Source organism: Hyperolius riggenbachi, chromosome 1 (assembly GCF_040937935.1).
Source record: "Hyperolius riggenbachi isolate aHypRig1 chromosome 1, aHypRig1.pri, whole genome shotgun sequence".
Taxonomy (NCBI): domain Eukaryota; kingdom Metazoa; phylum Chordata; class Amphibia; order Anura; family Hyperoliidae; genus Hyperolius; species Hyperolius riggenbachi.
Genome location: NC_090646.1, coordinates 326,527,022 through 326,552,112, shown reverse-complemented (window position 1 = coordinate 326,552,112; position 25,091 = coordinate 326,527,022). Strand labels below are relative to the sequence as shown.

Sequence of the window (25,091 nt, the reverse complement as noted above, 5' to 3'; positions counted from 1 at the left end):
TTTGGTAATTTGTTTGTTATTTACAGCGCTGCCCATAATTATTCATACCCCTGGCAAATTGTGACTTAGAGTTACTTTTATACAACCAGCAAGTAATTTTATGACGGAAAATGACATAATTGTCTCCCAAAAGATAATAAGACAATGTACAAGAGGCATTATTGTGGAAAAAAAAAACATTTCTCAGCCTTTATTTACATTTGAGCAAAAAGTGTCCAGTCCAAAATTATTTATACCCTTCACAAACTGTCACAGCCTCTGGGAAAATCCAAAGTTCTATACCATTCCAAATAGTCCAAGCTGTTCTAAAGCATCCTAATTACCCTGATTAATTGGGAACAGTTGTTTTAATCAACTCAACAGGTGAAAAACAGCAGCTCTCTGCAGTTGGTTTGTGGACAGTCATGGCTAAGACAAGGCCCCGAGGCTGCAATGCCACAATGTGTGGCTGCTCACAAGTCAGTAAAGGGCTACAAGGCGATTTCTAAATGTTTTCACGTTCCAGTGGTTACAGTGCAAAGTATTATTAAAAAATACAAGATGTTCCGCACTGTAGAAAATCTCAGAGGACGTGGTCGGAAGCCAAAAGTGACACCTGTGCTGGTCAGGAGGATAGTGAGAGAGGTGAAAAAGAATCCAAGGATCACCACCAAGGCCAACCTGGTGAATCTGGGCTCTGCTGGTGGCAATGTCTCAAGGCAGACAATCCAACAGACACTGCACACTGCTGGGTTCCACGGATGTAGACAAAGGAGAATGCCACTTCGCCAGATAAAGCACACAAAAGCTCGCTTGGCCTTTGCAAATGCTCATCTGGACAAAGGAGAAGACTTCTGATCTTCTGTGTTACGGTAAGATGAAATAAAAATTCAATTGTTTGGTCACATTGTTTCCTTCATTTGGCATACAAAAGGAGAATCTTTCAACCCAAAGAACACCATCACCACTGTCAAACATGGTGGTGGGAACCTACTGCTTTGGTGTTATTTTTGCAGCCATTGGAGCAGGGAACCTAATCACAGTAAACAGCACCATGAAAAAAGAGCAACACATGAGGATTCTCAGCCACAACATCAGGCAGTCTGCAGAGAAATGTGGCTTTGGGCACCAGTGAACATTTCAGCATGACAATGATCTAAAACAGCAAAAGTGGTGAAGTAATGGTTAGCAGACAACAACATTAACGTTTTGGAGTGGCCCAGCCAGAGTCCTGACTTGAATCCAATTCAGAATCTGTGGAGGGAGCTAAAGATCAGGGTGATGGCAAGATCTAGACTTCCAAACTAAAAGATTTGGAGCTCATTGCTAAAGATAAATGGGCAAAATTACCAGTGGAGACATGTAAAAAGCTGATCTGCAATTATAGGAGGCATTTGATTGCTGTATAAAGGCTTTTCTATTGATTATTGAGAAAGGTATGAATAATTTTGGACTGGACACTTTTTGCTCAAATGTAAATTAAAGCTGAGAAATGTTTTCTTTCCACAATAGTGCCTCTTGTACATCGTCTTATTATCTTTCGGGAGATACCTGTGTCATTTCCCGTCATAAAATTACATACTGGTTGAATAAAAGTAACTTTAAGTCAACATTTACCAGGGGTATGAATAATTATGGGCAGCACTGTATATAACTTACAGTATGTATTCAAACTAAAAAGCTGAATTTACAAAAAACAATTGGATTCTGTACATTGTCACTGGATTTTTTCTTGTCTGCATTGGTAGCAGCCATCAGACATTGGGGTAACTGCAAATCATGCCCCCCCCCCCCCCGCAATCCTTTTGTGGGGCCCCACAATCCTTTCTCTTTTAGTCCTCACAGCCTGGGGGCCTATATTGCAAGGGCCATAAAGCAAGTGTGGACATTCTTCACAGCCACAACTAGTGTAGCCCATAATCTGTACACCCATAATGATCTGAAGAATGGACCCATTTATCGGAGGTAGTGAAATAGTAGTTTGGTCCCCCTTATAGCCCTGGGCCTCACTGCGGGCGCAGGGGCTGTACCCCTCTAGTTATGCCCCTGCCATCAAATAATTTTCTTCAGTTTTGAGAATCTTCTAAATACTTTTTGGTTTTATATTTTGTAATTTGGTATAAATACTGGTTTTTGCTCCGTTTGTTTTACGACAACTGTGTCAGATTCAGACGTACACATACTTATGTATTGAAGTCTAGTTTATTTACCTTTTAATGCAAATAATAACATGCCGGGATTTGGGAGGATTTCCTACCAGAATTCCTTGTAACTTTACCACTATTGTAGGAAAACACAATACTGTATATGCAGTAGCAATAAAATAGTGTATTGTGTGGGCATACATTGAATTTTGGTTTTGGCAACAATGTAGAAGAACCAGCACTATATGTATTTAGAGTATAATATATATAATTCTTTTATAAAATATATAATTCTTTTGAAATAATTTATTATGATTACAACATGTTATGTTTCAGTGTGCCCCTTCTTGATCTACCTGAATGGCATATAACTGAGTGGTATTTTCACACTATTCCCTGAGATATCATCATTTATTATGTTAAAGCTTTCAGAAGCTTGGTGAGCAAAGAAGTATTTATCTTTGTGGTTTTCTGAGAGAAAAATATATATATTTTTTTAGTTTAAAGAGGAACTATGACCAAGGATTGAACTTCATCCCAATCAATAGCTGATACCCCCTTTCCTGTGAGAAATCATTACCTTTTCTCAAACGGATGATCAGGGAGCTCTGTATGTCTGATATTGTGGTGAAACCCCGCCCACAGTGTGATGTCAGTGCCTAGGTACTGACATCACACTGCCTTGCTGCATTGTGGGAAATAACAGCTGTTTCCAACTGCCCAAAAAGCAGCATCTCCTTCCACAGACATCATCTGCCAGCAGTAAAGATGTCTCCTGTGATACATCTCAGAATGTAAATCAGAAAGAGAAAAGATTTTACAATGGGCAAACACTGACTAATTCATTTATAAATAATCATAAATATTAAGTGTAACGATCAGCAAGAATAGATTTTCTGATTATTGGTGATCTGCAGTATCACCAATAATACAGATGCTATACCTGATTATGTAGTGATCTGCAGAATCACCAATAATATATAGCGAGACACAGGACAACCAGATGTAAAGATAGGTGTTTGGTGCAACAGTAATACAGATAGAGATACCAACTCTCCAGAGGAGCTAGTAGAGGGAGATATCTCTATAGAACACAGGGATCAGCATTCCAGCAAGCCGGAGATGCAGATGAACTAGTAATCAGTTCACCTGAAGAGCGGGTGGTGCACAGTAAGACAACGTATACTGATCACCCGTGGAGCGGGTGATTCAGACTGCACTGCAGCCGGTGGTCACCAGAGGGGCAGGAGATCAAGACTGTACTGCAGCTCCTAATCACCTGAGGAGCAGGTGACTAAGACTGTACTGCAGCTACTGGTCACCTGAGGAGCGGGTGATTAAGACTGTACTGCAGCTACTGGTCACCTGAGGAGCAGGTGATTCAGACTGTACTGCAGCTACTGGTCACCAGAGAAGCAGGTGATTAAGCTGTACAGAGAATCCCTCACCAGGGACTAGGCCCACTGGTGAGGGCAGGAGAGTCAGACAAGCAGATTCGGCAACAAACTGACAGATACGGTACAAAGACAGAAGGCTAAATCAGAGTAGTGTTCAGGCTGAGTCGGCAACAGGATTAGATAGGCAGAAGCACAGAATCAGTAAGCAGAAGAGTAGTTGAGGCTAGCAGAAGGTCATAACAAATAATACAATTCAATTAGTACTTTAGCTATCAACAGAATCTGACTAAGTGTGGATCCCCAGCTCCTGCTGGTTCTAGCACACTTTGGGATCTGACTAAGGTCTGAGTGCTAACACGTAGCATTTGCAACAGCAGACGAGGAGCTACTGACAGGCAGGTCCAATATATACTGAGAGCGCCCCACAGCGCCGCCCCAGTCACTCAGCCACAGGTCTGTGGAGTCGGTCCAAAAATCCACCGACTCCGACTCCTCAGTTTAGGATTCCACCGACTCCTCGACTCCGACTCCTCTAATTTGCATATTACAATTTTGTTGATTAAAAGTATGTAACGTGAAATTCGTCTCTTAACTGCCAACGCTTAGGAATTTTACAAGACAACTGAAGTGAGAAGGATATGTAGACTACTATATTTATTCCCTTTAGACTAAAACTAGTCCTTGGTAAGAGTACTTGTAAAAGGTACAAACCGGAACAAAGAACATCTATCAGGCCCTAGGCAATGTAAGTGTGGGAACATGTAAGAATGATGTGCAGGTACTCTGCAGGGGAATAAGGAGATTGTAAACAGACAACACCTCTGTGTTCAATGTGCACAGCATTCTCAGTGGATTCCCTGCAGCTCTGTGGGGAGTGCATATGTAGAGTATAGTACTACTGTGTAACAAAGTAAACCTGAGACTGATGAAATTAAAGTTTTATACATACCTGGGGCTTTCTCCAGCCGCCTTCAGGATAATCCGTCCCTCGTTGTCCTCCTCCACCACCTGGATCTTCTGCTATGAGTCCAGGTACTTGAGCCAGTCGGGCGTAGTGCGCAGGCACACACTCCACCGCCAGGAGCATACTACACCTGTGCAGCACTATTGCGCAGGTGCAGAATGTTCCTGGCTGTGGGAGCGGCATGCGGCCGGACAGCGCTGACTGGCTGAATTACCAGGACTCATAGCAGAAGATCCGGGTGGTGGAGGACAGCGAGGGACTGATTAGCCTGAAGGGGGCTGGAGGAAGCCCCAGGTATGTATAAAACTTTACTTTTCATCCGTCTCAGGTACCCTTTAATTTGCAGTCACTAAACCAAATTTAACAACATATCAAATTATTTCATTTCATCAGCAAAGGGAGTGCATACATTTGCATAAATCCGCATCAATGCAGAATTATTTCCATCTCATTGACCATCTCTATTAGTGACACAGCTACACATCAGGCTTAAGTCTTACAGCATAGATGTTATTTAGTATATATAAGAGATTCCTGTGTACACATCATATATACAGTCACAATCAGATATGTATATCTGACCTTAAAAATACGGGGACTGCTTTATTGAAGCAGCACAACTAATTTTGATTGGTTTATTTCATTTTTGTGGACTAAGCACAGCTATTACTGTATATATACATTATTTTTAATGACTATTATCTGAGAAATAGAACATTTTATCATATTTTCTATTTTAATTACAGTTACAAATTCATTAGGAGTCGGAGTCGGTGCATTTTTTCCCGACTCCGACTCCAGGCACCCAAAATTGCCCGACTCCACGACTCCGACTCCACGACTCCGACTCCGACTCCACAGCCCTGCTCAGCCAATCAGGAGCACTGCTGGAGTCAGCTGACCGGCCGATCAGCTGACACCCCTTCTACTCGCATAAAGGTCCTGTCTCCTGGCGCGCGCGTAGCCCTCAGTCTATGTGCAACTGAAGGACCAGGCAAAACTCCACCATGTAATTGCGCGGCGGAGTCCGCCGGCTGAGACGCGGAGACAGCCGTCATGCCGCTCACCGCTGCGGCGGCATCTCCGCTATCTATTACATTAAGCACTTTTTTTTCATTGAGTTAATTTTACTATAGTTCCTCTTTAAATTACTACGACGTATTTCAAATGTAAAATACATGTAAGCACATACAAGTAAAAAGTATGTTTCTTCTAGAGTTAATGAGCTATAAATTATATTTATGTTTTCAGGTATTTTACATTTTACAATTTTTTGCGATAGTGGTCCTTTAACCATTTCAGCCCGTGGGTGTTTTTCACCTTATGGACGAGAGGACTTTTCACATTTCAGCGCTCCTTCCTTTCATTTCTCAATAACTTTATCACTACTTATCAAAACAAAATGATCTATACCTTGTTTTTTCTGCCACCAATTAGGCTTTCTTTGGGTGGTATATTATGCTAAGAATTATTTTATTCTAAATGCATTTTAATGGGAATAATAAGAAAAAAATAAAAAAAAAACATTATTTCTATGTTTTCAGCCATTATAGTTTTAAAATACATGCTACCATAATTAAAATCCACACATTTTATTTGCCCATTCGTCCCGGTTATTGCAATGTTAAAATTCTATCCCTAGTATAATGTATGGTGGCAATATTTTATTTGGAAATAAAGGTGCATTTTTTCAGTTTTACATCCATCATTAATTTTTAGCCCATAATTTAATAATAATATGCCCTCTTGACATACATTAAAAAAAATGTTATTCCCTAAAGTCAGAAGGTGTCATTTTACGCCCACAAGATGTCCTTACCCAGTACTTCCTATTCGCGTACAATAAGTATGCTATAGGAAGTAATGTGTTACTACATTGTAACTAGGGAAGTGAAGCATCATGGTGGCCTAGAGGGGAGATTAGTGAATGGGAACTTTGTTCCCATTGGTGGCAGTAAGCGGCAGAATTTGGCGCGGGAGGATGCGCGGCGGCTCTATTTAAGAATAAACACTGTTTTTGAATGAGAACGGATTGGCTCAGGGGACTTTTGTCCCCTGCAGCCAATCCCCCCTGTTGCCAACAACATCGCGATCATGGGCTTCTGCCTGCACAATCGCACGCACAGCCCGCCAAGCTGCAGGGACAGGACTATCGCGTCCCGGCGGCTGTAGCAGCTGCTGCTGTGGACGCGGCAGTAATGGTTAATAATGTACATTGTAAGCACTATTGTTCTAGACCTCTTAATATTTCTATAAAAACAATACGTAGTCATTCCAAATGTCTTGGTGTTCAGACATTTAATATATTTTTAATAATTAGGATTACATTATTTATGGATCTGTGATATAAAGTAACATGTTTTTGATAATATCTGTTAGTAAATGCTTTCTGTTCAACCACAAATTATTGATTGAAAAACTTTAAGTTTTTTATTTATAACAGAATTTAATTAAATAACTATGTATGATTATCTTCTAGTCTTTGGTCCAATCCCGCAAAGCAGGCATAACATCTGCACTTGCAACAAGCACTTTAAACAACGAAGAGCTAGTAAGTACTATAAAAAGAATAAAATCAATAATTGTTGAAGTATTATTTGTGCTAACTGTGGAGATTTTTTGTTTTAGAAAAATCATGTTTACAAGAAGGCCCTGCAAGCTTTAATCTACCCAATCTCCAGCACAACTCCCCACAACTTTGAGGTGTGGACTGCCACAACCCCAACATATTGTTATGAGTGTGAAGGGCTTTTGTGGGGAATTGCCCGACAGGGTATGCGCTGTACAGAATGTGGAGTGAAGTGCCATGAAAAATGCCAGGACCTCTTGAATGCTGACTGTTTACAGAGTAAGTATTCTACATGATAAATGAACTTAAGAAAGAAACTGAATGGTCCCTAAAGTTGTTAGAAGTAAAGGGTTATATGTTGATGGATTTATCCACTGACATAATGCCTTATGGACACCTTGTTTAGAATTACAAATATAGAATCACACACATTATTTCTGTTCATCTACTCATAATAATTTCATACTTTTTACATCCTTTGAAAGATTGAGCAGCTTTTAGTGAGAGGGGGAGGGGGGAACGGTCAAGCTGTAGTGAAGACACCTGGAGTTCTTGATTATCAGAATGAAAATACATAGGTAAATTTAATTTTGTGAGCATACATTTTGTATATATATATATATATATATATATATATATATATATATAAATAAATATATATATATATATATATATATATATATATATATATATATATATATATATATATATATATATATACAGTATATCATCAATATATATATATATATATATATATATATATATATATATATTGATGATTGCCAGCACGTTTTTACATTAAAGTCTAGACCAAAATGTCTTTTTGTATTTTTTAATAGGGGCAGCAGAGAAGAGCTCGAAGCATGGTGCAGAAGATCGTACTCATAATATTATCATGGTTTTGAAAGACCGTATGAAAATCCGTGAAAGGAACAAGCCAGAGATCTTTGAATTGATCCAAGAAGTTTTTGGGGTTGCCAAAGCTACTCATGCCCATCAGATCAAAGCTGTAAAACAAAGTGTACTTGATGGTACCTCTAAGTGGTCAGCAAAGATCAGTATCACTGGTAGGTGGAGGGGAGATATTAATTGCTAAGAATACACTAGCAAATTAGTGCCCTTTGGGCATGGTGTATACAGTACATGGGTATACAGTGCCTGGGTGTGTAAAGTGCATGTGTATAGAGTGTGTGGGTAAGTGTACAGCGCATGTGTATAACACATGGATACGTTTACAGCATGTGTACATAGGAAATGAAATAATGCTAAAGCACAGACAGAGTATAGTATGGGTGTGGTGATGTCTGAGGTACTTGTGGGTATTGGTGCAGGGGAGGCAATGACAAGGGTGGGCAGGTAAGTGATGTGACATTGACCATGGGCTTGCACATTGTAACATTGTATTGTAATATTTATTGTAAGTTTGTTGAGGGATCCCCCATGCTTTTTTGTGTGGAAGGACTGAGGGAGTAGGAGATGAGCGATGTCTCCTCCTGAATTAGTGCTCCTTCCCTCTTCACCATATTGGAACCATATAATGAAAAAATATATAGTATATTTTTTTTATTTACTAAGCTACTGTGTTATCGTCACTTAAGGTAGGCATAATATAACATGATATTTTAATAGAACATGCATTAGATTCTATATAAACATGAGGTCTAATGACAATCTATCAAATATATGACATTTATGGCTTGTTTGATCAGACTTTCCTGTTCTTTGCCAAACAGGAAAGTCTTTGCAGGAGCCATGAGCAGAAGCGGTACATGGGCAACTTTGCATAATTTTGTACTACATCAAACAGTACATCAAACATCAAAGCAAGCAGCTGCAGTGGTGCAATCAATATTGGACTAGATGTATGCTAAAATAAGACAGTAGATTATTGGTGTACAGTACAAGACGCATATTGTTTATTTGATCTACCAGAAATTGTTTGGTATATGCCTAGTATAACTTGTGTAAAAGTGAATAGGTGGTGGTCTTGGTCAAGAACTTTGAAAAAGACTAGGTGGTAAGTGCTTACTTCTGACTGGATTGAGGATTGATGTTCTACTGCTGGGTGCACTGTTATGCAAATCCATGTGCTGGTATGTACAGCTTATAGTGGTACCGTGTTCTGCATTTGTATGTACTGCTTGTACTAACTTTATTGGTATTTATATGATTGTACAGATAACTGCACTCCTGTGCAATAATATGGTCTTGATATTACACAAACATGGTCTACTGTATGAATGAGCTTTAACTAATGTAGTCTAGATAGATAGTACTAGATGCAGCAAAGGAATGACAAAATAGTATCTATATATTAATTTTATTAGGAAAAAAAAAGTGTGTGCAACTGGGAAGTGGTTATTATTATTATTTAGTATTTATATAGCGTGGACATCTTTCCCAGCACTGTACAGAATATATTGATTTGTCACTTAATTGTCCCTCAGAGGGGCACACAATCTAATCCCTACCATAGTCATATGTTTATGTATGTATCATACTCTAGGGCTAATTTAGAAGGAAGCCAATTAACTTATCTGTATGTTTTTGGAATGCGGGGAAAAAACTGGAGTGCCTGGAGGAAACCCACGCAGACACGGGGAGAACATATAAACTTTTTGCAGATGTTGACCTGGCTGGGATTCGAACCGGGAACCCAGTGTTCCACTATGCCACTGTGCTTTCCTGGTTTACTGTGTAATATAAGCGACAGGTTGAATATTTAACTTAATGTTTCAAAAACACTTTCCTGATCTAATGATACAAAACAGAGACATTGGTTGGCCCAATCAATCCTGAACAATCCCATTATCGATTGTTTTCTTTAAAGAACTAGTTAACCGGCATAAGTGATTTAAAAAATATGACTTCAACTGGTTTCAATATCGGGAATAGTTTGGCTCCTTTAATACTTTAATAGTTTTAAATAATTAAAAAAACTATATTTTCTTTCAGGTCGCATTCACAGTGCCACATTACAGAGCTGCGTTATAAAGTCTTATAATGCAGCTTACCGCACTGCAATGCTAATCCTATGGGCCGTTCATAGTGAGATGTTAGTCGCATTGAAAAATGTTGCGTTATGGTAACTCACTGCTTGCAGTGCATTACCTCTAAACACAGACACGATGCGACTTTGACGTCGCATTAAACCACAATGACCCACTGTGAATGCAACCTGAGTCTGAATGATCTGATCAAAAAACAACGGAAAAAAAATTGCACCATTAATGTGCACCTCAGTTGCGCAGGGCAACACTAGCATCAACTGCTGTTCCTTTTATAAACGGTACAATTTTCACCACACATGATAATTGTAAGAAGTTTTGAATCAGGGTGATACCAATTATTGGCTAACTTAAAAGAATAAGAGTAAGCAAGCTTTCGGCTGTATAGCCTTCGCCGGGCTTCAACCCTGTTTTGAAGGCGGACGAAGGCTACACAGCCGAAAGCTTGCTTACTCTTATTCTTTTAAGTTAGCCAATAAATGGTATCATCCTGATTCAAAACTTCTTTACTGATGGCTAACACAGTTCAATACTCTACTGCTGCATGATAATTGGAGAAGAACTTGCATACATAATTTGACAACAAAAGTTCAGTACTCTGCAGTGTGTTTAGTACTGTTACCTGTGGGGTATGTTAATGTGAGCTACACCTTACTCCTCACCGCTGTCTGAGAAATTCTCAGTATAAATAAGTCGTGAAAAGAACTTTGTAAACAGTGGTGGTGATTTGGAGAGATGCTCACCGTTATAACCCAAGGACATCAGTTGCCAACTCAAGTAATAAATAGATACAGTGATATTGCTCAATGAGGAATACTCGTACCCAAAACTGCATAATGCTAATTTTTGTGTATTTACAAATGTAATCAATTATATTTTATGTATAATATAATTATTATGGCTCTTACTTACATTTAGAGATAAGGTACTCTTTCTGACATTATGTAGCATTTGTCCTTGAGCATTAATCCTCAGTGTCTCTATAGTATCCATGAATGGTCAGTGTCTTTGGAGTGGTATACAGCATTGGATATTTAAGTTTCAGCAGATTCACTAGTCATTTTAAGTAGGCTTGTCATAAGAAAAGAAAAAAACATTAATATAACATGATCAAATATGAATTTCAAACCATCCATGATATGTAACCAGAGGTACCAAAATGTCATTTAAAAAGCATTTTTTTTTTTCATTTTGCTTTGTGTATTGCAGTTGTGTGTGCACAAGGTCTGCAAGCCAAGGACAAGACTGGTTCCAGTGACCCTTATGTTACTGTACAGGTTGGGAAAACAAAGAAGAGAACTAAAACCATCTATGGAAACCTTAATCCAGTCTGGGAAGAGAATTTTCATTTGTGAGTTATCAACTTGGCAAAAGCAAACTATTATTTCCATGTTTAATTACCAATGTCAATAGTTCTATTCATAGGCAGATACTGTATATAGTATTCCTTTGGGTTATGTAAGGCTTGGTTCCCACTACACCAGGGTAGTGCCCTGGACAGTCACAGTGGATCCTATGTATGATCTAGTTGTTCTCTATGTACTTCTAGTTGTTCTCATCACTTCCATTGTGTTCATTGCAAAGGGCATGTCAGAGATAGTTTGCTATCCATAACATACCTGAGCTCTGTCTGGTGTCTGGAAATGTGCAGAACGCATTGGTCATGTCAGAATGGATCCTATACTTAACTTAGGATCCATCAACATGTCATTTGGTTCATTGTATTCCATTCTGGTACGTTTCCTTTTAGTGTGTACCTAAGCCTCAAAAATTATTTTTTGTGCAAAGACCAGTCAAAGTGTGCAAACAAAGCAATTTATACCAAGTAATCAGAATCAATTGTATTGATTTTAGAGCATTTATAACAACATACACTGTGTATTACCTTGTTTACCAAAGTTTGCATGCCATTACAAGACCAAAAAAAAGCTTATACCTCAAAGAGGTCTATACACAGAAAGGGGATACAGAAGTATATAAAAAGCTGATTGCTGACTCGTTTCCCGACATTGTTAAAAAACTGAATGAATGCCTGGACCTAGCAGTGCAGGAAGGAGCAATTAACCATGATAAATGGATGTAAATGAAAGTAGCAAATTATCGGATACCTGTGTTGTACCTTGGTGGCTACTTTTCTGGGCACTAGTTTAAAACAATTGGTGAAAGGATTACCCTCATATGCAATGGACACCCCACATGTTTTATATTTACTGAAGGATCTGCAGGTGAACTCAGCAGACCTATTATAAGAGTGAACAGAGGCGCCAGCAGGATAAAAGGTAGTAAAAAGTTTAAAATTCCTCAGGAGGTGGTGGTGGACTCGCCTCCTTGAAGTAGACAAGATACTGTCAGTTTTTTAACAACAACAGGTTTATTCATATACTCCAGACAACCATGCAACACGTTTCGCAGGTATATTCCCGCTTCCTCAGGCAATAACAAATAGGAGTACACGCAGTACAGTCTCAAGGTCACTCAAGGTCTGTCTGGACACTCGCTTTAGATACACTAACTTGAAGGTGGTATCCTATATTCTAATCCCCTGTGTCGATGGGTACACTCCTGTCCCTGTGTCCTGTGTTTGCGCTACTGCGCATGTGTCGCAGGGACAGCCATTGGGACAGGAGCAAGACGGGCCAGGGTGCCAGCCGGTTGGGTGGGCATGTGCACGCGTGGTGGCGGGCGAACATGCGCACCAATATGTGGCAGCGGTGACAAACCTAGAGCATACAGGGATACCAAGGACGGTGTATTTTGGCTGTGGTGTGAGAAGACAGCCCCCTGAGTAACATATGAACTGGTATAAAGTGCGGACACAGCGGGCATCATACTAAAGCCTTAACATACATTTGGAGGACATTCCAATTTAAGTGGATTACAATTGCAATAGCAGAACTGGCATTCAGTTGTTAAACTCACGAGAGTATAATTGGACTCCAGAATGCATGTGGTGTGGGTGCCTTGGTGTGTAACAAAGCTGGCTGTGAATATTATAAGCCGGGAGATGAAATCACATTGTTGCCCTTTTAATGGGGGGTTAGGGGTGTTTATATCTAGCAGTTCATTCGATAAATTTTAATACGTGTTTGAAGGAGACTTACGTGGATTTTGGTCTGTAGCATTTGTGATGTATCAACTGTAGATAATTCCTGTATTTTCATATGTGTATATTGTTGGATTGGCCATATCAGAGTTTCTTTACTTTTTAGTGAGTGTCATAACTCTTCAGATCGGATCAAGGTTCGTGTATGGGATGAGGATGATGACATAAAATCACGGGTAAAGCAGAGGTTCAAACGGGAATCTGATGATTTCTTGGGGCAAACCATCATTGAAGTCCGGACCTTGAGTGGAGAAATGGATGTATGGTACAATCTAGGTAAGCAAAAACAATTAAAATGTTCAATATTAGGTGAACCACAATAGTAAATAGGCCTTTGCATTTGCCTGTCAGAATGTTTGTGCATGCACTGCTTGGAAGTAAATGTCTTCTACAAAATAATTTTCTGTGGACTAGAGTTTGCATTAGCTCATATGCTCAAGATCAATTGTATCCTGCAGATGACCTGCTGTTGTTTCTCACAAATTAAAGGATCATTCCAGCCAAAAATTATATTTTATTTTTGCAGTCATATTCAGCCAGATCTACCAAGTTTCTCCACAGCTGGAGAATATTAGAGCACTTAAATCTGAAAGGAAAATAAATTATTGAGCTAGACAATTTTATCTATGGTCTCACCCCTAAAAAGTTATTATTCTTAAAGGTTGGAAGTGCCCTGGAAGGGGTTAAAATAATTAAACCATTAAAGAGTGCTAGTAACTACTTACCTCCTGGAATGAGCAGCCAATATAGTAGATTTGCAGGTACACAATCATAGCCCAACATGTTCTGGAGCTTTGTCAGGGGTACAACAAAACACTCAGTATAACAACACATTCACAGCAAAAATAATATGATTAAATGCTGTATATAAATGTGTAAACCAGCAGTCCAAAACTTTTTTTTTAACAAACAACTGTTGAACATACTGTATGCTGAAACAATACATTAATACATTTTTCTGACTGTATTGTCCAGTAGTAATTTATTACTACATACACAGGCTTACAATTAGGTGAACCTTGCTGAAAATTAGATATGGTGCCACAACTACAACTTTCATTTATGCATGGTTAATACTGGTTGTGATGGGATGAGAGTACATACACCACGAGCAGGCCAAATATTGGATGCCTACTCATTTTTTCCATCTCAAGTAGAAAAAACCCTATCAAAGAAAAAATACAGCAGATCTGCACACCAAGTTTAGCAAAATTCCCTTTACACAGCTTACCGTGTTCTTAAAGTCATTACAGAGAAGCTTCCAAAGAAGACTTGCTCATAATGGTCAGTCTCGCTTACCAAGAAAGGTTAGATAAACTGGCTTTATTTAGTCTGGAGAAAAGAGGCCTTAGAGGGGATCTAATTAACATGTGTAATACACCAAAAGGCAATATAAAAGCTTGGTGCATGAGCTTTTTGCCCCCAGGCCTTCTCAAAGGACTAGAGGACGTGATCTGCACACGGAGGAAAAATGTTTTAGCCATTTATTTAGGAAAGGGTTTGTCACAGTAAGAGTGATTAAGATGTGGAATGCATTGCCACAGGAAGTACCGTAGTTATGGCAAATTCTATACCTGCATTTAAAGGGGGCTTAGATGCTTTCCTTGCGTTGAAAGACATCCATGGCTACAATTACTAGGTAATGCCCAGTGGTGTTGATCCAGGGATTTTATCTGATTGCCATCTGGAGTCGGGAAGGAATTTTTTCCCTTTTGGGGCTAATTGGACCATGCCTTGTAAGGGTTTTTTGCCTTCCTCTGGATCAACAGGGATATGTGAGGGAGCAGGCTGGTGTTGTCCTTTATTTTCTGGTTGAACTCGATGGACGTATGTCTTTTTTTCAACCCAAATAACTATGTAACTATGTAAGAGACTAGACACGGAACATTTATATCACGTTTTTCTCCTGGCGGACTTGAAGGGCCGGAACCGTAGGAACCCTAGTCTCCTGTGTCAGAGGCAGAGCCCTTAACTAGTACACTATCCAGTCACTGCAATAATAATATTACAGGTCGTTGGTGTTTGGAAATTTTCTGAGATAGTACTTTTTTCCACAGATAAACGTACAGACAAATCTGCAGTTTCTGGTGCAATTCGACTACATATTAGTGTTGAAATCAAAGGAGAGGAGAAGGTGGCGCCATATCATGTTCAATACACTTGCCTGCATGAGGTTTGTGAGGAGTTGATACTCCATTTCTTTTCCTCCTGACAATCCCAGAACCCAGGATTAATATTATATATTGACAGTATAATACTTAGCTTTTTGTGTGACATTTACCCTTATTGTTTCCACCTCTAGAACCTGTTTCACTACCTAACAGATGTCCAGAATAATGGAGTAGTAAAAATTCCAGATGCGAAAGGGGATGATGCATGGAAAGTTTACTTTGATGAGACCGCCCAGGAAATAGTGGATGAGTTTGCAATGCGATATGGAGTGGAGTCAATATATCAGGCTATGACGTGAGAAACTAAATATGGGAATTAAATATGGGTTGCAAGAGATTCACTAAGTTACATGTATTGATAGGCCCCAAATATAAAAAGGATAAGAAACCCAAATATAAAGAATAATGCATGCATTGTTGAAGATTATAAGGAGAGATCATGTGATGAACATGCAAAGGTTGAAAAATTGCTCAGCATACATCAGGATGTGCAATGTTGCCTGTAATCCCCAGCCACGATAATACTAGGCTAAACTCTGGTGTGCTTCTTACCCTGGTGTGCTTCTTAATATTAACCATGCATCTCTTTCTTTTACTCTTTTTATTATTTAAAGTTTAAAGAAAAATGTGATCTTAAGGTATTGAATACCGATATACCTGTGGCTTCCAAACGATGCACATCAGACTAAGCACTAGCAGAGCTGATGTTTATTTTGCTGATGTCTGATGGCTAATAACACTAGTTATAGAAGAAGGTGATAGAAGAACTTCAGCTAAGCAGCCTATTTCCTTCCCACATCTCCCTCTCCCCTGCCACCCATGTGTGGATACATTTTTGTAGCTAATCATAGGAACTGAACTGCCCTCCTTGATCTTGATTCACCATTTGCATTGAACAATGAATAGCTAGGGAGGCAGTTTTATCCCAAAGTGATGGGTAGCTTCTAATTTGTAATAGTAAACTTTCTGAGAAAACTAAGGAGCGCTAACCTCCCACAGAAGCTGCTGGTTAATTTCTACAGATGCACTATAGAAAGCGTTCTGACCAATTGCATGACGGCCTGGTACAACAGCTGCACCAAGGCTACTCGAGAAGCCCTGCAGCGAGTTGTTAAAACAGCAGAAGCCATTATTGGCACTGAACTACCATCACTGGAACTTTTGTATAATACTCGCAGCGTGAGAAGGGCCAAAAACATTATCAAGGACAACACTCACCCTGGAAATGCCTTGTTTGAGCTCCTTCCATCAGGTAAACGTTTTAGATCAATCCGCACACACACAAACAGACTGAAAGACAGCTTTTTCCCATCTGCCATAAACTTGATGAACTCTGAATCCTCTCTGAAATAATTAACACTGTGTACAAATTGTTTAAACATCTGTAATACCTGGCATACTTGTATAATTTCTTCTCTTCCTTGTTACTATCACTATGTTCCCTATATACACCGTGGGGGTTGTCATGAAAAGTAATTTCGTTGTGTTACACAATGACAATAAAGTGAATTGAATTGAATTGCATGACCTGTATTCTTTGACAGTCATTACCAGCTCTTTGTGTCCCAATTTTACAGTCACTTTGCCTGCCTGTCCTCTAAGTACATGTGCCCAGGAGTGCCAGCTGTTATGAGCACGCTTCTTGCCAATATCAATGCATATTATGCTCACACTACAGCATCAACCAATGTGTCTGCCTCTGATCGCTTCTCTGCCTCAAACTTCGGGGTAAGATTTTTCAATTCGCTTTCATGAAGAAAAAAAATAGTTCATGTTATTTTTGTTAAAAGACCACTATAGTGATAAAAGTAAGCAGAAATCTGACAGAACCAACAGGTTTTGGACTAGTCCATATCCTTATGGGGAATTCTCAGTGTTTTCAGAAGCATTTCTTGAAAACACTGAGAATCCCCCATGAGGAGATGGACTAATCCAAAACCATTTGGTTCTGTTCGATTTTAACTGCTTTTTTTCTGTAATGGGCCTTAATGTAGTCATGTGATATCACAAAAATGAGAAAACCAGCATGTCCTCTAGCTAACAGTAGTTATGTATGTCCTTGAGTATAGAATAACCTTTATATTCTCTCCATTCTCACTAGATGTCAGTGTTTCTGTTGTACAGTGATCAGTTATGTAGAGGTAGCTTTTAAAGAGACACTGAACCTCATAAAAATCATCTTTTTATTTCAAAAATGTCTTTAACATGATAGCCCTAACTAAAACGCCACATCCCGCGGCTGTAATCTAACTAAATCCCCCCTAACTCCCCCCTCTCTCTCCCCCGCAAAATCCACAACTTTCTTGGTCGTGGACTTTGCTGCTGTAGGAGGCAGAGCTTTCAGTTGCAGCTCTGCCCCCATGCGCGTCTATCAGCGCCGGATCTCCGCCCCGCCCCTCTCAGTGAAGGAAGACTGAGAGGGGTGGGCGGAGGCGGCGATCCGGCGCTGATAGACGCGTGGAGAGGCAGAGCTGCAGCTGAAAGCTCTGCCTCTCACGGAAGCGCTGCCTGGATTGCCCCTGGAGTTTGGGGGGATTTAGTTAGATTACAGCCGCGGGGATGCAACGTTTTAGTTAGGGCTATCATGTTAAAGACATTTTTGAAATAAAAAAAAATGATTTTTATGAGAGTCTCTTTAAAGACAATTAACCTATGTACTCTATGTGAAATAATCTGTATATGTGTAGGGATTACTTGAAATTGTGAACTTTTATGTAGTGCTTTTTCTATGAATGTTATTTCTACAACCAAATGCACAGCTTTTTTCAAACCATTTTATTTGTCTATTTTAGAAGGAACGATTTGTAAAGCTGCTGGATCAACTGCACAACTCCTTGCGTATAGATCTTTCAATGTACAGGGTAAGAAGGCATTTATTTCCTGTATTTCCTTTCTTTATAGTAGTGCAGATTTGGTATAGGATATCCCTACAGGCTTTCAGATGCCATGTCTAATTCTCATACTAAGTCTACCTCCTGCTCGTCACACAAGGCAGGCCACAGCTTTATCTGTTTGCCGAAGGGTGTAAGCCTTATAGTGTTACTCCTTACGCGCATGCATGTTTTCTCCCTGCACACAGTGCCTATTTTTCTTTCAGCTTTAGGTTAGGTTAGCCTATCAGTACTTGTACTTGCTCCTCTTGATCATGATTGCCTTACCATTATTGACCTTGGCTTTTTATCTCATCTATGACTCTTTTCTGTCTGCCAAGAACTGTGGCCTATTACCTGCTAGAGCAAGAACTCCACTTTCCCCTGATCTTGGCCTTGTGACACAACTCTTCCTGTCTCCACCCTGTTCTTGGTCTCAGCTTATATTACTACAAACTTCACAACGCAGTGTCACTTGTTCTCTCTTGTCACTGGTTGGGTCATCCAAGTGGTTCTGACCTGGTGGCTACCAGACAGCAAAGTAGTCCATTAGAGTAGCAGCCCATCCTTTGCAGGGTGCTCAGGTGGGGACTCATAGGCCCATATGCAATTCACTTTTTTTGGGATTGCTTGACCGCACACAAGGTTTAATTTTGTATTCTGTTCTTATGTTATTGTTTGTTCAATATACTCTGAAATTTCTATTTGATGTGCTGATTATATATGACCTTATCCTGTGGCAGGTCATGTACTCTGTTTCTTGGTATTCTCGCCATCAGTCTGTACTTGCCAGTCATTTATCAATGTTACGCTTGTAATTCTTTTGTCATGCACTTCAATATACTTCATCTATATAAAAAAATAATAATTTGTGCACAGAACTGAAGATGTGTGAACACTTTGTGCAGCAGATTATTGCTGTAATGATTAAGTGTCAGACATTTGTTGGCTTGGGCAGACAATTTTTAATATAGATAAGCTTAGTTTGCTGGATTGCTTTAGTTTTTCAGCCTTGCAGATCCTGAATATATCAAGTCCACAGTGATCACTGCAGACATATGTAGAGAATTACCTGTATTCTTAGTCATGTTTACCAAACAAACAGGTAAACTGTGATGATTATAATGTAACACATTTCTTCTTTGATAATACTTAAATTGAATGTAAGGTTATTTTTTAATGGTTTTCATTTGTTTCACTTTAAAATATGTACTGTATTTTTGGGGAATATAAGCTGCACCCCAAAAATGCATCTTACACTCCAAATACAGGGAGCATTTGATTTACTAATGCCTGCCAATCAGAGCCGGATTAAGGCTAAATGGGGCCCTAAGCAAAGTAACTGATTTTGGCCCCCCATCATGTCGTAATAGAATCAGAAGATGCAGCTGCACAGCAACATGCTGCACACACCGGGGCAACAGCCCGCTTTCCTCTGTGGGTGCACAATGCAGGGAATAGCAGCGGTAAAATGCAGAGTGAGAGATGAATGGCTGGGACATTTGCACTCAGGGACTGGGGCACCCCTGTGAAGAGGGCGCCAGATATCACAGCAGCTGCACTTTCCCCCTGCATCTCCAGCCTGGCAATAGCAGAAAGCTCTGGACACCGCCAAACCGGAAGCCGTTCCCCAGACAGAATTACATAACCACCTCCACCACCGAACAACCGATTTCCTCCCAAACTAGACAGCCACCATGCAGCCTCCATCCCAGTGAATACAATAGTCCAGCAGAGAAGGCAGCCGCAGCGGGGGAGAAGGACAGCACCAGATGACTCACATTCACCTATTGCGATCCAAGCAATAGAGGTCCCATCTGTCTCCTCTAGAGTGCTGCCGCTCTGTTACTACTACTATTACTACTTCCTGTCTGATCTGAGAATCAGGAAGTTCAGAGCGAGCGGCTGCACTGTAGAAGAGACAGATGGGTTTCAGATGACGGGATCTCTATCGCTTGGATCATGGATAGGTGAGTGAGCATTTGCCATCTGTTGCTATCATTCTTGCTGCAGCTGTGGTTCTCTGTGGGAAGGGAGGGAGGAGTGGGCAGCGGCAGAGCGCACAGTAGCAGGAGGGGGACCTAGGAGGAGAGCCTGGCTCTGAAGACAATCAGCAGCGCACGGCATCATTTGACAAGACAAGACAAATAACATTTATATCGCGCTTTTCTCCTGGCGGACTCAAAGCGCCAGAGCTGCAGCCACTAGGACGCGCCCTATAGGCAGTAGCAGTGTTAGAGAGACTTGCCTAAGGTCTCCTACTGAATAGGTGCTGGCTTACTGAACAGGCAGAGCCGAGATTCGAACCCTGGTCTCCTGTGTCAGAGGCAGAGCCCTTAAAGGGACGACGAGCAGTGCCTGTGGGTATGCCTTTAAGCATACCCACAACTAATTAATTACATCCTCACACCTACCAGCATGATGTTTGTAATTATATCCCCCTGGGTTCCTTATATTTCATTGCATTGTGCTGAATCGAGCTGCCGACTTTGGAGAAAAGTCGTCCTGTGGCAGCGATTTCAGAAAATAGCGAAAACTAAAAGGCATAGGGCGACCGTTTATATATCATTGGAAAGAGGAGAAAGAGAGCTTTAAAATGATATGCATCTTTCCATAGTTACTGCACTGCTCAGAGTCCCTTTAACCATTATACCATCCAGCCACCGCTGACAGGATGGCGAGGGCTGGTTTAGGTGCTGATGGGGCCCCTTTGACTCTGAATGGGGCCCCAAGCGACTGCTTTTGTTGCCTGGTTGGTAATCCGGCCCTGCTGCCAATACAACGATGCCAACCTGCCACGTTGTCAGGGACCCCTGTATTGTCCCCGTGTTCCCCTCTGCACCCCCCCCCCCCTTCCCGAGTAGATGAGAGCAGCAGCGCGTCTCTCACCAAATCCATTGGAGCCCACACTGATCGGAGATCTCTCCCTCACTGCTCCCCATGTGTTGCCTTCCGCTGATGATGCGATCAGCAGAACCTGGCCCAGGAAAAGAAGTGATTTTATTTTCCTGGTGGTTTTTCAGTAATTTTGACGTTCATACTCCTATTGGTAATTTTACCAAGGCATTTGAGGAAAAGTTTTAGGGTAAGAATTAACCACATTTCTAAAAGAGGAAGCGATGGATATATATATTGCCCATTTTTTTTTACTTTTTGCTTTATTTAGTAGAATTAATAAGCATTAACCACATTTGTGACCTTTTGTAATCCTTTTTTTCAATCATCCACATCCCTCATCTCTTATTTTATCATGTCATGTGCAGGGGGAGTTTTGCATGATGAGACAGGGCTGGTGGAGTCACCATCTCCTCGCTCTAGTACAGGGGTGTCAAACTCAAATACAAAGTGGACTGAAATTGTACACTGGGACCTTGTCGTGTGCCAACCTCAATGTCTATTGGCCACTTTTCTCCCTTATAAAGTTCTCAGGTGTCTAATGGCCCCCCTCCAACCCCTATACAGGTCCCTGGTGTCTAATATTGTTCTCTCCCCTATACAGGTTCCTGGTGTCTAGTATTGCTCTCTCCCCTATACAGTTCCCTGGTGTCTAGAGCTCCCCCCCATACAGTTCCATGGTGTCCAGTGCTTTCCCCCTATCTCCCCCATATGGCTTCCCTGGTGTTCTAGAGCTTCGCCTCCAATATAGCTTCCCTGGTGGTCTAAAGTCAGCCCAACATAATGCAAAGTGTGGAAACCACTTAGGGCCAAATTTAATGGCTCAGAGGGCCAGATTTGGCCCATGTGCTGGAGTTTGACATATATGCTCTAGTATGAGGATGAAGTGCCCATCAGTTGGAGGGAGCAGGGCTATTGCCATCCTGCAATGCACATGCGCCCACATTAAACATACCCGTATTTTTCGGACTATAAAATGCTCCTGACCATAGGATGCACCTAGGTTTAGAGGACAAAAAACGGGAAAAAATATATACTAAACCTGGTGCATCCATGGTGCAGGAGCATCTTGTGGACTATGCCCCCTTTGTACTTCATGCCCCCTTGTACATCTTCTGTCCCCCATGTGTCCGCCTCTGTCCTCTTTGTGTTCCCCTGTGTCCTGTGTTTGTCCCCCTGTGTCCTCCTATGCATGGGCACAGTACAGGGAGTCCCCGATGTTGCGGCGGGTTGGAGGTTCATATTGGCAAGCATTCACAAGTCAGGAACTCCCTGCATCTGGACTATAAGGCGCAGTAACTTTTTCCCCCCACTTTTGAGATAGAAAAGTCTTATAGTCCAAAAAATACAGTACATGGCGCTGGAAGAGTTCCAAGTTTAAGAGAAGCCTGACTAGATCCGGTGGGGGCACAAGCAGCAGGGAGCCCAGCTGCACATAATATTTATATTACCTGGCCTAGTGGCACAGTCTGGTTCCCGGAAGGATCTGATACTTTGGTCTGATACTTTGATCAGAAGGGCCAGCAGTGTGGCCAGGTCTGACAGTTGATTCGAATGGTTTAAGATTCATTTTTTATTTTAATGAGGAAATTGTTAAAAGAAAAGGAAATATAAATGTATTGATTATTCAGAGCTTCTTCTACCAGTGTGACTGGAAAACTGTGAAAAAAGACCTGGTTTTGCTGCAGTGTAGTAAAGAAATATAGTTCCATAAAGACCTGAATGGTTTAGTTATCATCACAAAGTCTGGAGTCTTCTGTTTGCAAAACTTAAACCCTCAAGCAGGCAGGAGAGTTCCAAAAATGAAGTAATTATTTATGAAATGTTACATTTTGTTAATGAAAAATTGCATTCAAATGTTTATTTTATTGCTAAATGCATAAATAAAAAAAAATAAAACTTGGATACATTGGAATCAATAAATACATTGGAATCATGTATGAATAGACTACATTCCTTGTAAGCAATGTGGAGACACATTGAGTAGAGTAAACCTTAAACCTTATTCTTACAAAATGTACTGTCTTCACTGGTGAATAAACCGAGTATAGTGACTCTACTCTTCTCCTACACAGTATTGGGCTATTATGTCATGAAGTACTGGAGCTGCCAGGCCATCACATTAAGAACACTCCTATGCACAAAATCAAAACAATTATAAATACTGGTAGTTTTTTCAGCCACTGCATACTTTTTAAATGTATTTATCCTATTCTCATCCATCCAGGAGAAGCAGCCACAACTGAAATAATAAAAAATAACAATGCTAATATTTGTAGCGCTTTTCTCCTGTTGTATTGCTTGAGAGCTGCAGCCACTAAGGGCATGCTCAATACGCCTCCCTGCAGTGTTAGGGCTGGAACCCACAGGAGCGCTTTTGGCAGCGCTGCGATACGCTAGCACTTTGCCAAAACGCTGGGCTAATGTTAATGGATGGGGCAACTTCCACAGGAGCATTTGCGTTTCCCAGAAGCGCAAACGCAGGACCTGCAGCATTTTGGGAGCGTTAGCGCTTCAATGTAAAGTATTGAAACGCTAGCGGAAACGCTCAGCAAAACCTAAACTGAACGGTTTTGTTAGCGTTTTGCGGTTCAGCACACTGTAACAAAATGAAAAATAATTCACAGGACCAATCAGGATAAAAACGCAAAACGCTACGCAACCGCTGAGCAAAAAAATACAATGCTGCAAAACGCGACCGAAAACGCGCATGAATCCGCTTGCAAACCGCTCAGACAAAACGCTAGCGGTAGCGTTTCACGTTTGCTGATTTCAGTGGGTTCCAGGCCTTAGGGTGTCTTGCTCAAATATTCTTTACTAAATAGGTATTGACTTCAGCCAGGAATCCCACCAGCACTCTGCATTGTATGCATTCACCCATCTATGATGTTGGGACAGTTGTCTGCTGATTTAGACCACACAGGAAGGTTGCATTGTTATGCTAGATATACATGATACAGTTTTCTGGCTGATTTACCTGCCAGGTCGATTTTTTCCAACATGTCCGATCTGATTTTCGATCGTTTTTCTGATGGATTTTATGTTCACTTTTATGGAAATCGATTGGAAGATCGGTCGATTTAAATTCAGATGAGACCTGTTGGAAAAAAATCGATCTGGCAGTTAAATCTGCCATAAAATTGTATCATGTGTACCTAACATTAGCCTCTTAGATGGCTGGGAATGCAGTGTAAAGTGTACATGTGCCTGCCAGCACCTTTGGGTGTAAAATACAACAGGGGTATGTGGGGGACGGGCTGGAGTTGTACTTTGTACTGGTTGAACTCGATGGACGTATGTCTTTTTTCAACCAAAATAACTATGTAACTATATAACTATGTAATAGAGAAGAAAGCAGAAAGAGACTTTACTCAGCTTTTAAACAGCACATTAAGGTAGCATAGACGTTTACAGCGCAATACCAGTTTTGCTGCAAACTACTGGTCAGTTTATGCATCAGCAGGTGCACTGTAAGTAACAGTTGACATTATAATACCATTACACCGGCAGGGCCGGATTTGTACTTCTTACCGCCCAAGGCCGACTATTACCAGCCGCCCCAACCGAAACCGTATCCTACCACCTCTCTCCACACACACCAATCCAAAAATGTTTGGGCCGATGGTGTACACTATTGTGGCTAGTGCCGAGGTCTCCATGGCAACGTGAAGTGAATCATTCATGTCACACGGGGAACTGGTCAATCCAGGCATCTACAGGTGATGGGCGTGGTGGGAGCCTTCCACCACACACACAGTCAAAAGTGGCGCACAATTGGACATTGGGTGGGGTCAGCAACACGTAAAAGTGAGTCCTGTACCCACTGCTGTTTTCAGGGTAACAGTGCTGGCCAATCAATAATTAAGAAATGGGTACTGTGAGAGGCTGCCTTCTGTATTCTGTACTATTTGCTGGTGCTGACCCTGGTCCTTTCATCCCCCACACCAAGTGCGTGAAACCCGGCCTTCTGTAACTGCCTGCAGCTGCTGCT

The 25,091-nt window shown here is 40.9% G+C and overlaps 1 protein-coding gene across 13 annotated transcripts in view; it reads left to right on the top strand.

The window, feature by feature from the left end:
* The window catches only part of UNC13A (unc-13 homolog A), a 384,964-nt gene that overhangs the window by 214,491 nt on the left and 145,382 nt on the right, over positions 1 to 25,091 (top strand). For all 13 annotated transcript variants that reach the window (XM_068233882.1, XM_068233881.1, XM_068233874.1 and 10 more), the window contains 9 exons: positions 6,964 to 7,035; positions 7,113 to 7,332; positions 7,893 to 8,120; positions 11,271 to 11,412; positions 13,271 to 13,440; positions 15,222 to 15,337; positions 15,467 to 15,630; positions 16,913 to 17,063; positions 18,128 to 18,196. In XM_068233882.1, the coding sequence (XP_068089983.1) occupies positions 6,964 to 7,035; positions 7,113 to 7,332; positions 7,893 to 8,120; positions 11,271 to 11,412; positions 13,271 to 13,440; positions 15,222 to 15,337; positions 15,467 to 15,630; positions 16,913 to 17,063; positions 18,128 to 18,196 (1,332 nt within the window). The remainder of the gene's footprint in view (positions 1 to 6,963; positions 7,036 to 7,112; positions 7,333 to 7,892; positions 8,121 to 11,270; positions 11,413 to 13,270; positions 13,441 to 15,221; positions 15,338 to 15,466; positions 15,631 to 16,912; positions 17,064 to 18,127; positions 18,197 to 25,091) is intronic.